General features: G+C 48.4%; 1 protein-coding gene across 4 annotated transcripts in view; it reads right to left on the reverse strand.

Annotated features, from left to right (window-relative positions):
• SCUBE2 (signal peptide, CUB domain and EGF like domain containing 2) overlaps positions 1 to 13,769 on the reverse strand; it is a 127,632-nt gene that overhangs the window by 66,507 nt on the left and 47,356 nt on the right. For all 4 annotated transcript variants that reach the window (XM_069740098.1, XM_069740099.1, XM_069740097.1 and 1 more), the window contains exons 5-10: positions 11,836 to 11,961; positions 10,555 to 10,671; positions 6,200 to 6,274; positions 6,012 to 6,128; positions 5,125 to 5,247; positions 4,725 to 4,841 (exon numbers count right to left, since the gene is read on the reverse strand). In XM_069740098.1, the coding sequence (XP_069596199.1) occupies positions 4,725 to 4,841; positions 5,125 to 5,247; positions 6,012 to 6,128; positions 6,200 to 6,274; positions 10,555 to 10,671; positions 11,836 to 11,961 (675 nt within the window). The remainder of the gene's footprint in view (positions 1 to 4,724; positions 4,842 to 5,124; positions 5,248 to 6,011; positions 6,129 to 6,199; positions 6,275 to 10,554; positions 10,672 to 11,835; positions 11,962 to 13,769) is intronic.

The following is a 13,769-nucleotide window of genomic DNA, read 5'->3' on the forward strand; positions in this document are numbered from 1 at the left end:
ATATATCCTGCAGACTATTACACCACTGACCTCTCTGCAGAGCATCGCTCCTCTACCTCCTGACAGATACATAGTGATATCTCCTGCAGATTATTACACCACTGACCTCTCTGCAGAGCATCGCTCCTCCACCTCCTGACAGTTACATAGTGATATATCCTGCAGATTATTACACCACTGACCTCTCTGCAGAGCATCGCTCCTCCACCTCCTGACAGATACATAGTGATATATCCTGCAGATTATTACACCACTGACCTCTCTGCAGAGCATCGCTCCTCCACCTCCTGACAGATACATAGTGATATATCCTGCAGATTATTACACCACTGACCTCTCTGCAGAGCATCGCTCCTCCACCTCCTGACAGATACACAGTGATATATCCTGCAGATTATTACACCACTGACCTCTCTGCAGAGCATCGCTCCTCCACCTCCTGACAGATACATAGTGATATATCCTGCAGATTATTACACCACTGACCTCTCTGCAGAGCATCGCTCCTCCACCTCCTGACAGATAGATAGTGATATATCCTGCAGATTATTACACCACTGACCTCTCTGCAGAGCGTCGCTCCTCCACCTCCTGACAGATACATAGTGATATATCCTGCAGATTATTACACCACTGACCTCTCTGCAGAGCATCGCTCCTCTACCTCCTGAGATACATAGTGATATATCCTGCAGATTATTACACCACTGACCTCTCTGCAGAGCATCGCTCCTCCACCTCCTGACAGATACATAGTGATAAAACCTGCAGATTATTACACCACTGACCTCTCTGCAGAGCATCGCTCCTCCACCTCCTGACAGATACATAGTGATATATCCTGCAGATTATTACACCACTGACCTCTCTGCAGAGCATCGCTCCTCCACCTCCTGACAGATACATAGTGATATATCCTGCAGATTATTACACCACTGACCTCTCTGCAGAGCGTCGCTCCTCCACCTCCTGACAGATACATAGTGATATATCCTGCAGATTATTACACCACTGACCTCTCTGCAGAGCATCCCTCCTCCTCCTCCTGACAGATAGTGATATATCCTGCAGATTATTACACCCCTGACCTCTCTGCAGAGCATCGCTCCTCCACCTCCTGACAGATACATAGTGATATATCCTGCAGATTATTACACCACTGACCTCTCTGCAGAGCATCGCTCCTCCACCTCCTGACAGGTACATAGTGATATATCCTGCAGATTATTACACCACTGTCCTCTCTGCAGAGCATCGCTCCTCCACCTCCTGACAGATACATAGTGATATATCCTGCAGATTATTACACCACTGACTTCTCTGCAGAGCATCGCTCCTCCACCTCTTGACAGATACATAGTGATATATCCTGCAGACTATTACACCCCTGACCTCTCTGCAGAGCGTCGCTCCTCCACCTCCTGACAGATAGATAGTGATATATCCTGCAGATTATTACACCACTGACCTCTGCAGAGCGTCGCTCCTCCTCCTCCTGACAGATACATAGTGATATATCCTGCAGACTATTACACCACTGACCTCTCTGCAGAGCATCGCTCCTCCACCTCCTGACAGATAGATAGTGATATATCCTGCAGATTATTACACCCCTGACCTCTCTGCAGAGCGTCGCTCCTCCACCTCCTGACAGATACATAGTGATATATCCTGCAGATTATTACACCACTGACCTCTCTGCAGAGCATCCCTCCTCCTCCTCCTGACAGATACATAGTGATATATCCTGCAGATTATTACACCACTGACCTCTCTGCAGAGCATCGCTCCTCCACCTCCTGACAGATAGTGATATATCCTGCAGATTATTACACCACTGACCTCTCTGCAGAGCATCGCTCCTCCACCTCCTGACAGATACATAGTGATATATCCTGCAGATTATTACACCACTGACCTCTCTGCAGAGCATCGCTCCTCCACCTCCTGACAGGTACATAGTGATATATCCTGCAGATTATTACACCACTGACCTCCCTGCAGAGCATCGCTCCTCCACCTCCTGACAGATACATGGTGATATATCCTGCAGATTATTACACCACTGACCTCTCTGCAGAGCATCGCTCCTCCACCTCCTGACAGATACATAGTGATACATCCTGCAGATTATTACACCACTAACCTCTCTGCAGAGCATCGCTCCTCCACCTCCTGACAGATACATAGTGATATATCCTGCAGATTATTACACCACTGACCTCTCTGCAGAGCATCGCTCCTCCACCTCCTGACAGATAGATAGTGATATATCCTGCAGATTATTACACCACTGACCTCTCTGCAGAGCGTCGCTCCTCCACCTCCTGACAGATACATAGTGATATATCCTGCAGATTATTACACCACTGACCTCTCTGCAGAGCATCGCTCCTCCACCTCCTGACAGATAGATAGTGATATATCCTGCAGATTATTACACCACTGACCTCTCTGCAGAGCGTCGCTCCTCCACCTCCTGACAGATACAGTGATATATCCTGCAGATTATTACACCACTGACCTCTCTGCAGAGCATCGCTCCTCTACCTCCTGAGATACATAGTGATATATCCTGCAGATTATTACACCACTGACCTCTCTGCAGAGCATCGCTCCTCCACCTCCTGACAGATACATAGTGATAAAACCTGCAGATTATTACACCACTGACCTCTCTGCAGAGCATCGCTCCTCCACCTCCTGACAGATACATAGTGATATATCCTGCAGATTATTACACCACTGACCTCTCTGCAGAGCATCGCTCCTCCACCTCCTGACAGATACATAGTGATATATCCTGCAGATTATTACACCACTGACCTCTCTGCAGAGCGTCGCTCCTCCACCTCCTGACAGATACATAGTGATATATCCTGCAGATTATTACACCACTGACCTCTCTGCAGAGCATCCCTCCTCCTCCTCCTGACAGATACATAGTGATATATCCTGCAGATTATTACACCCCTGACCTCTCTGCAGAGCATCGCTCCTCCACCTCCTGACAGATACATAGTGATATATCCTGCAGATTATTACACCACTGACCTCTCTGCAGAGCATCGCTCCTCCACCTCCTGACAGGTACATAGTGATATATCCTGCAGATTATTACACCACTGTCCTCTCTGCAGAGCATCGCTCCTCCACCTCCTGACAGATACATAGTGATATATCCTGCAGATTATTACACCACTGACTTCTCTGCAGAGCATCGCTCCTCCACCTCTTGACAGATACATAGTGATATATCCTGCAGACTATTACACCCCTGACCTCTCTGCAGAGCGTCGCTCCTCCACCTCCTGACAGATAGATAGTGATATATCCTGCAGATTATTACACCACTGACCTCTGCAGAGCGTCGCTCCTCCTCCTCCTGACAGATACATAGTGATATATCCTGCAGACTATTACACCACTGACCTCTCTGCAGAGCATCGCTCCTCCACCTCCTGACAGATAGATAGTGATATATCCTGCAGATTATTACACCCCTGACCTCTCTGCAGAGCGTCGCTCCTCCACCTCCTGACAGATACATAGTGATATATCCTGCAGATTATTACACCACTGACCTCTCTGCAGAGCGTCGCTCCTCCACCTCCTGACAGATACATAGTGATATATCCTGCAGATTATTACACCCCTGACCTCTCTGCAGAGCATCGCTCCTCCACCTCCTGACAGATACATAGTGATATATCCTGCAGATTATTACACCACTGACCTCTCTGCAGAGCATCGCTCCTCACCTCCTGACAGATACATAGTGATATATCCTGCAGATTATTACACCACTGACCTCTCTGCAGAGCATCGCTCCTCCACCTCCTGACAGATAGTGATATATCCTGCAGATTATTACACCACTGACCTCTCTGCAGAGCATTGCTCCTCCACCTCCTGACAGATACATAGTGATATATCCTGCAGATTATTACACCACTGACCTCTCTGCAGAGCATCGCTCCTCCACCTCCTGACAGGTACATAGTGATATATCCTGCAGATTATTACACCACTGACCTCCCTGCAGAGCATCGCTCCTCCACCTCCTGACAGATACATGGTGATATATCCTGCAGATTATTACACCACTGACCTCTCTGCAGAGCATCGCTCCTCCACCTCCTGACAGATACATAGTGATACATCCTGCAGATTATTACACCACTAACCTCTCTGCAGAGCATCGCTCCTCCACCTCCTGACAGATACATAGTGATATATCCTGCAGATTATTACACCACTGACCTCTCTGCAGAGCATTGCTCCTCACCTCCTGACAGATACATGGTATATATATATATATATATATATATATATATATATATTACGCTTCTGACCACTACAGATCTGCAGAATATTACGGGGTAATCCCACTATGCTGCGGGAACCTGTAGTGCCTCCCCGACATCACGGTGCGGTTTGTGCGACCATTTCCGTGCAGGGAGATAATGTGTCACCCACCAGTGGATCCGCCGCTCGCCCCAGTATAATGAGCTCAGTGTAGCTTCTGCTGCGCAAACAAACGCCCCGGAGTCAGGAATAAATAGCCGACATTTACCCAGAGACGCCGCTCAGCGGAAACGATCCGGACGGGGAAAACAGATCAGCGCGGACCGTCTGCAGTGAGCGCTGCGCCTGTGAGGGCACTACAACTCCCAGCATCCACCACCATTGCACCAGTCCTGATAACCTTCTGCCCCTCTTACCTCCACAGTGCGTCAGTCCGTACAGCGCATAGCCCCGGTCACACGAGCAGACGAACCATCCCGGGTGATTGATGCAGGTATGATCACAAGTGCGCTCAAAGGAGCATTCATCGACATCTGCAAGAAGACAGCGCCGATCAGGGGCCACAAGGTCCGACAGTAAGAATAAGGCGCGACATGACCCAGGCACAAAGCAGGAAACTCAACCCACTGTCACGTCATTACCGCCTGTGACACTCCGTCCAGCCACCAACATACATAAGAATCGGCGCCCACGTGTACCGGAGCACGCGGTCAGGCCTGTAAATAAGTGCCCCCCCGGTGAGAGCTTCAGCACCCGCAGGGATGTCGGCCGGCTGCGTCTCGTGGCTGGCTGCGTCTCGTGGCTGGCACCGCTTACCTTGGCAGGACTTCTCATCTGTGAGCAACTTATATCCGGCTTTGCAGCTGCAATCGAAGCTGCCCACGGTGTTTTTGCAGAAGTGATCACACCCTCCGCTGTTGCTCTGGCACTCGTCAACATCTGAAACGAGGACAAGGTGGGTCGTTTTGTCACCAGGGGTCTACAGTATACAGAGCGAAAGACCCTGGAAAACGATGACCGGCAGGGTCAATATGGGCAACGGGAGCAAAGTTCATGTGTTAAAGGGATATTCCCACAAGTGAAAGCCATCTCCTTTAAGTTTGTGTGATCATCAGCTGGGACCCCCATGTATCCAGGGAGCGGAGAGCTGTGCATGCCGACCTCTGCTCCGGTCATCATCTATGGGATCGCAGAGCCGTACACATGGCTTTCTCCGGCCGTCCCATACACCATGAATGGAGCAGAGGGCGAAGCTTTGTAAATCATTGGGGGCCCAGTGGTCGGACCTCCAGAGGTAAGTAAATTACCCCCTGTGGATACAAAACTAGCTTTAATTGTGGTGATCCCCTTAAGAGAGGCCATGGAGATAATTTACATGGCTGTTTCACAGGGCGCCTGTAAGACTTTCCACCTTGCGGTGGTCTCCACAGATAATACATTAGCCCCCTAGATCCTCTGCTGTGTGCCGGCCCCCCAGTTAGCGCTGCTGCGGCCCCTCCAGGGCGTCCTGTATTCCTCCGCTCACGCACAGGCCGGGGGACTGATCCTTACAGTGATGTTTCATTATGGCAGCCAAGTCTCCTCTATAACTGGGAGCAGCCGGCGCAGCTTGGCACCGACACCAAAGAGCCGGAGTGGAGGGTTCAGGGCCGCTCCGCCCGCAGCGTACGGCTGTGTGCATGCTTACTCATCGCCTCGCTCACCTTTACACGTCTTCCCATCAAACTGCAGCGTGAACCCCACAGGACAGCTGCAGCGCACACCCGTCGATGTGTCCCGGCACGTCCGGTCACACCCGCCGTTATTAACAGCGCACGTCTCTGAGGAAGAAGACACACTGGGATCAATCATTACCGACCCTGTACAGACCCCCGAGAGACCCCCAGCTTACCCATCACCAGCCGGCGCTTCACCCTCTTATCCAGCTCAGCCACCGACGTAGCATTAAGGTCAGATTCCTCCTTCTCTGAGGAGGCAAGACACAAACACCAGTGACAACCTGTCTGCCCAATACCAACCAGCAGAATAGTGAGCGCAGCTCCGGAGTATAATACAGGATCGGTAATGTATGTACACAGTGACTGCACCAGCAGAATAGTGAGCGCAGCTCTGGGGTATAATACAGGATCGGTAATGTATGTACACAGTGACTGCACCAGCAGAATAGTGAGCGCAGCTCTGGGGTATAATACAGGATCGGTAATGTATGTACACAGTGACTGCACCAGCAGAATAGTGAGTGCAGCTCTGGGGTATAATACAGGATGTAACTCAGGATCAATAATGTAATGTATGTACACAGTGACTGCACCAGCAGAATAGTGAGCGCAGCTCTGGGGTATAATACAGGATCGGTAATGTATGTACACAGTGACTGCACCAGCAGAATAGTGAGTGCAGCTGTGGAGTATAATACAGGATTTAACTCAGGATCAGTAATGTAATGTATGTACACAGTGACTGCACCAGCAGAATAGTGAGTGCAGCTCTGGGGTATAATACAGGAGGTAACTCAGGATCAGTAATGTATGTACACAGTGACTGCACCAGCAGAATAGTGAGTGCAGCTCTGGAGTATAATACTGGAGGTAACTCAGGATCACTAATGTAATGTATATACACAGTGACTGCACCAGCAGAATAGTGAGTGCAGCTCTGGGGTATAATACAGGATGTAACTCAGGATCAGTAATGTAATGTATGTACACAGTGACTGCACCAGCAGAATAGTGAGTGCAGCTCTGGGGTATAATACAGGATGTAACTCAGGATCAGTAATGTAATGTATATACACAGTGACTGCACCAGCAGAATAGTGAGCGCAGCTCTGGGGTATAATACAGGATGTAACTCAGGATCAGTAATGTATGTACACAGTGACTGCACCAGCAGAATAGTGAGCGCAGCTCTGGAGTATAATACAGGAGGTAACTCAGGATCAGTAATGTAATGTATGTACACAGTGACTGCACCAGCAGAATAGTGAGTGCAGCTCTGGAGTATAATACAGGAGGTAACTCAGGATCAGTAATGTAATGTATGTACACAGTGACTGCACCAGCAGAATAGTGAGTGCAGCTCTGGAGTATAATACAGGAGGTAACTCAGGATCAGTAATGTAATGTATGTACACAGTGACTGCACCAGCAGAATAGTGAGTGCAGCTCTGGAGTATAATACAGGATGTAACTCAGGATCAGTAATGTAATGTATGTACACAGTGACTGCACCAGCAGAATAGTGAGCGCAGCTCTGGGGTATAATACAGGATGTAACTCAGGATCAGTAATGTATGTACACAGTGACTGCACCAGCAGAATAGTGAGCGCAGCTCTGGGGTATAATACAGGATGTAACTCAGGATCAGTAATGTAATGTATGTACACAGTGACTGCACCAGCAGAATAGTGAGTGCAGCTCTGGGGTATAATACAGGAGGTAACTCAGGATCAGTAATGTAATGTATGTACACAGTGACTGCACCAGCAGAATAGTGAGTGCAGCTCTGGTGTATAATACAGGAGGTAACTCAGGATCAGTAATGTAATGTATGTGCACAGTGACTGCACCAGCAGAATAGTGAGTGCAGCTCTGGGGTATAATACAGGATGTAACTCAGGATCAGTAATGTAATGTATGTACACAGTGACTGCACCAGCAGAATAGTGAGTGCAGCTCTGGGGTATAATACAGGATGTAACTCAGGATCAGTAATGTAATGTATGTACACAGTGACTGCACCAGCAGAATAGTGAGTGCAGCTCTGGGGTATAACACACGATGTAACTCAGGATCAGTAATGTAATGTATGTACACAGTGACTGCACCAGCAGAATAGTGAGTGCAGCTCTGGGGTATAATACACGATGTAACTCAGGATCAGTAATGTAATGTATGTACACAGTGACTGCACCAGCAGAATAGTGAGTGCAGCTCTGGTGTATAATACAGGATGTAACTCAGGATCAGTAATGTAATGTATGTACACAGTGACTGCACCAGCAGAATAGTGAGTGCAGCTCTAGAGTATAATACAGGATGTAACTCAGGATCAGTAATGTAATGTATGTACACAGTGACTGCACCAGCAGAATAGTGAGTGCAGCTCTGGGGTATAATACAGGAGGTAACTCAGGATCAGTAATGTAATGTATGTAAACAGTGACTGCACCAGCAGAATAGTGAGTGCAGCTCTGGTGTATAATACAGGAGGTAACTCAGGATCAGTAATGTAATGTATGTGCACAGTGACTGCACCAGCAGAATAGTGAGTGCAGCTCTGGGGTATAATACAGGAGGTAACTCAGGATCAGTAATGTAATGTATGTAGACAGTGACTGCACCAGCAGAATAGTGAGTGCAGCTCTGGTGTATAATACAGGAGGTAACTCAGGATCAGTAATGTAATGTATGTACACAGTGACTGCACCAGCAGAATAGTGAGTGCAGCTCTGGGGTATAATACAGGATGTAACTCAGGATCAGTAATGTAATGTATGTACACAGTGACTGCACCAGCAGAATAGTGAGTGCAGCTCTGGGGTATAATACAGGATGTAACTCAGGATCAGTAATGTAATGTATGTACACAGTGACTGCACCAGCAGAATAGTGAGTGCAGCTCTGGGGTATAATACAGGATGTAACTCAGGATCAGTAATGTAATGTATGTACACTGACTGCACCAGCAGAATAGTGAGTGCAGCTCTGGGGTATAATACAGGAGGTAACTCAGGATCAGTAATGTAATGTATGTACACAGTGACTGCACCAGCAGAATAGTGAGCGCAGCTCTGGGGTATAATACAGGAGGTAACTCAGGATCAGTAATGTAATGTATGTACATAGTGACTGCACCAGCAGAATAGTGAGTGCAGCTCTGGGGTATAATACAGGAGGTAACTCAGGATCAGTAATGTAATGTATGTACACAGTGACTGCACCAGCAGAATAGTGAGAGCAGCTCTGGGGTATAATACAGGAGGTAACTCAGGATCAGTAATGTAATGTATGTACACAGTGACTGCACCAGCAGAATAGTGAGTGCAGCTCTGGGGTATAATACAGGATGTAACTCAGGATCAGTAATGTAATGTATGTACACAGTGACGGCACCAGGAGAATAGTGAGTGCAGCTCTGGAGGATAATACAGGAGGTAACTCGGGATCAGTAATGTAATGTATGCACACAGTGACTGCACCAGCAGAATAGTGAGTGCAGCTCTGGGGTATAATACAGGATGTAACTCAGGATCAGTAATGTAATGTATGTACACAGTGACTGCACCAGCAGAATAGTGAGTGCAGCTCTGGGGTATAATACAGGAGGTAACTCAGGATCAGTAATGTAATGTATGTACACAGTGACGGCACCAGGAGAATAGTGAGTGCAGCTCTGGGGTATAATACAGGAGGTAACTCGGGATCAGTAATGTAATGTATGCACACAGTGACTGCACCAGCAGAATAGTGAGTGCAGCTCTGGGGTATAATACAGGATGTAACTCAGGATCAGTAATGTAATGTATGTACACAGTGACTGCACCAGCAGAATAGTGAGTGCAGCTCTGGGGTATAATACAGGAGGTAACTCAGGATCAGTAATGTAATGTATGTACACAGTGACGGCACCAGGAGAATAGTGAGTGCAGCTCTGGGGTATAATACAGGAGGTAACTCGGGATCAGTAATGTAATGTATGCACACAGTGACTGCACCAGCAGAATAGTGAGTGCAGCTCTGGGGTATAATACAGGAGGTAACTCAGGATCAGTAATGTAATGTATGTACACAGTGACTGCACCAGCAGAATAGTGAGTGCAGCTCTGGGGTATAATACAGGAGGTAACTCAGGATCAGTAATGTAATGTATGCACACAGTGACGGCACCAGGAGAATAGTGAGTGCAGCTCTGGGGTATAATACAGGAGGTAACTCGGGATCAGTAATGTAATGTATGCACACAGTGACTGCACCAGCAGAATAGTGAGTGCAGCTCTGGGGTATAATACAGGATGTAACTCGGGATCAGTAATGTAATGTATGCACACAGTGACGGCACCAGGAGAATAGTGAGTGCAGCTCTGGGGTATAATACAGGAGGTAACTCAGGATCAGTAATGTAATGTATGCACACAGTGACGGCACCAGGAGAATAGTGAGTGCAGCTCTGGAGGATAATACAGGAGGTAACTCGGGATCAGTACTGTATGATATGATTGGCGTTAGTAGCCCGGTAGTAATTACCTATGCAGGTCTTGCCATCAGACTGCAGGCTGTACTTCGGGTGGCACATGCACACTGGCCTGGTGTCGGTATCGTTACATGTATGCTGACATGCTCCATTTCCATGATTACAGGTCACTGTGAAGGAAACACCAACGGGTCAAAATCAGAGAAGAATCGTCTGTATTCATAAGATCTATCTTCAGTCAGTGGACGCAGCAATATGCTACCATTCACTGACAGCAAGCAGAGATCTGGGACATGGCAGAGTATTGAGACAAGTATCACAGGCAGTTGCAGAACCTTTCTCTGATTACATTTCTCTGGATTTTCTGGTTTTATATTGGTGAAATCTCCCTATTAATTACAATTGGAGTCGCTGAAACCCAAGCCCCCCTGCCGGACCCCGATCTCCCGCCTGATGGAGGGCCTCCGCTCACCAGCAGTTTATATAGCGGCCCCCCGCCCGATGGACGCGCTACACATAAAGGGGACGGCTGGACGTGAGCCTGATGGAGCCAAGCTGCCGGCGACAGGCACAGCCACTCAGGATTTCTGTTTTGATGGATTTTTGGCGCAGACATTGACTCATTTATTTATTTATTGAAATAAAACTTTACGAGTCAAGATCTGGAAACGCGGAGACATAACATAATGAGCCGACCAATCAGGAGTCGGACTACAGCGAGATCCCAAAGTCCACAAAGTCGGGGAGTTTGTGGTTTTCTTCCCGCACAAAAGAACAGAAATCAGGTGGGATGGAGCAGTGATAATAGGGACGTGTGGGCCGGAGATCAGCGGAACCGCAGATACAGACCGAAAAAACTAACACAGTGTGCTGTTCCCTTATTATTAACCCATAAAATGAGGAGCCTGCCCAATAGAAGACTCGGGATCACTATGTGAGCGATTGTCTGACGTGTCTGGTGTAAAGGGCCGGCATGCTCCATGTCCAAGAACGTTGCTGCAATCTCTCACTTTGTATTTCCGTTCTCGGCCTTCTCGGGATCTCGGTTTGCTTTCAGTGAATGGAAACCATTCCAGCAGAAAGTCCTAATGTTTCACCAGGATAGCGGCGTTCTGTCACACTCTGAGAACTGAGCCCTGCCTGCACTGATACATTGTAGCAGAGTCTCAGCACAGGGGGGAGATTTGTGCTGCTGATCTGCTTACCCCAAACAGGATGACTTAATCTGGACACAACTGTAACAACACAAGTCTTCAGTCACTGACAGCAAGCAAACGTAGTCGGGACGACCGAATGATCTCTTGGCCTTCAGCGCCCAGATCCCAGACACTCACAGATACAAGCTCTTTGGTTCTTTGCAAGTTCAAATCCAGGTCTGCAGTCACACGCCACGCCGCCTCTCGGGGTCTCCCGGCAGATGTGCCCACATCCGTGGTCTTTGTTCATGCAGCTCAAGCCCTCTGGAAAACACAAAGTGAAGGTCGGGGTTTACAGATCACAGCTGGATGAGAGGTCCTCGTCACTTCCAACCATTAATCCGATTCATTTCATAGATCGGAAATTTATATAGTACAGCGCCATCTGGTGTTCATAGTGTATAGCAATGTGCACATCCGCCTGATGAGCGGAGTGTTGTAGGACACACATGCTCAGTCACCGCCACCTAATGAGCCAAGTGCTGGAGGACAAAACATGCTCAGTCACCTCCATCTAACAAGTCGAGTGCTGGAGGACACACACGCTCAGTCACCTCCACCTAGTGAGCCGAGCGCTGTAAGATACACATGCTCAGTCACCTCCATCTAACAAGACGAGTGATGGAGGACACATATGCTCAGTTCCCTCCACCTAATGAGCCGAGTCTTGGAAGACACACATATCAGTCATCTCCATCTAGTGAGACGAGTTCTGGAGGACACACATGCTCCGTTACCTCCACCTAATGAGCCGAGTGCTGCAGGACACACACGCTCAGTCACCTCCAGATGATGAGATGAGTGATGGAGGACACACACGCTCAGTCACCTCCAGATGATGAGATGAGTGATGGAGGACACACACGCTCAGTCACCTCCAGATGATGAGATGAGTGATGGAGGACACACACGCTCAGTCACCTCCAGATGATGAGATGAGTGATGGGAGGACACACACGCTCAGTCAACTACAGATGATGAGCTGAGTGCTGGAGGACACACATGCTCAGTCACCTCCACCTAGTGAGCCAACTGCTGGAGAACACACATGCTCAGTCACCTCCACCTAGTGAGCCGAGCGCTGTAAGATACACATGCTCAGTCACCTCCATCTAACAAGATGAGTGATGGAGGACACATATGCTCAGTTCCCTCCACCTAATGAGCCGAGTCTTGGAAGACACACATATCAGTCATCTCCATCTAGTGAGACGAGTTCTGGAGGACACACATGCTCCGTTACCTCCACCTAGTGAGCAGAGTGCTGGAGGACACACATGCTCCGTTACCTCCACCTAGTGAGCAGAGTGCTGGAGGACACACATGCTCCGTTACCTCCACCTAGTGAGCAGAGTGCTGGAGGACACACATGCTCCGTTACCTCCACCTAATGAGCCGAGTGCTGCAGGACACACACGCTCAGTCAACTACAGATGATGAGCTGAGTGCTGGAGGACACACATGCTCAGTCATCTCCACCTAGCGAGCCGAGTGCTGGAGGACACACATGCTCTGTCACTTCCATCTAACAAGTCGAGTGCTGGAGGACACACACTCAGTCCCCTCCACCTAATGAGCCAAGTGCTGAAGAACACACACGCTCAGTTACCCTAATCACAGCCAGTAGTGTGCAGAGTGATGCCCTTCTTTGCAGGGCACCTAATATCTTTCTGACTGCTTGGCAGGGAAGAAGCAGAGCCCTGCACTATATGGCAGTACAGCTGTACTGTACAGAGGAGGAGACAGATTCTGTCTGGAGCAGCTCCTGCAGCGCAGATTAACAATAGCTCCTGGGAGGACACACGGAAACATAAAGGATTAAAAAAAAATCATTTTATTGTTGTAAAAAATTACTACACGGGAAGTATAGGCACTACTATTGGCTGCCAGAGGGGAAAGGAGACTGATCCTGTGCAGAGTCGCCCACATCAGCACCAAGACATGTGAAGCGAAGTGTTTACGGCGCAGGTGGAATCCGCACATTATAAAACGGACGTAACAATCCACAAAAAGTCTCAAATTGCCATAAAACACAACCAGACTCAATACACAATGCACCACGATACTTAGAT

This window comes from Ranitomeya imitator, chromosome 9 (assembly GCF_032444005.1).
Source record: "Ranitomeya imitator isolate aRanImi1 chromosome 9, aRanImi1.pri, whole genome shotgun sequence".
Classification (NCBI taxonomy): Eukaryota; Metazoa; Chordata; class Amphibia; order Anura; family Dendrobatidae; genus Ranitomeya; species Ranitomeya imitator.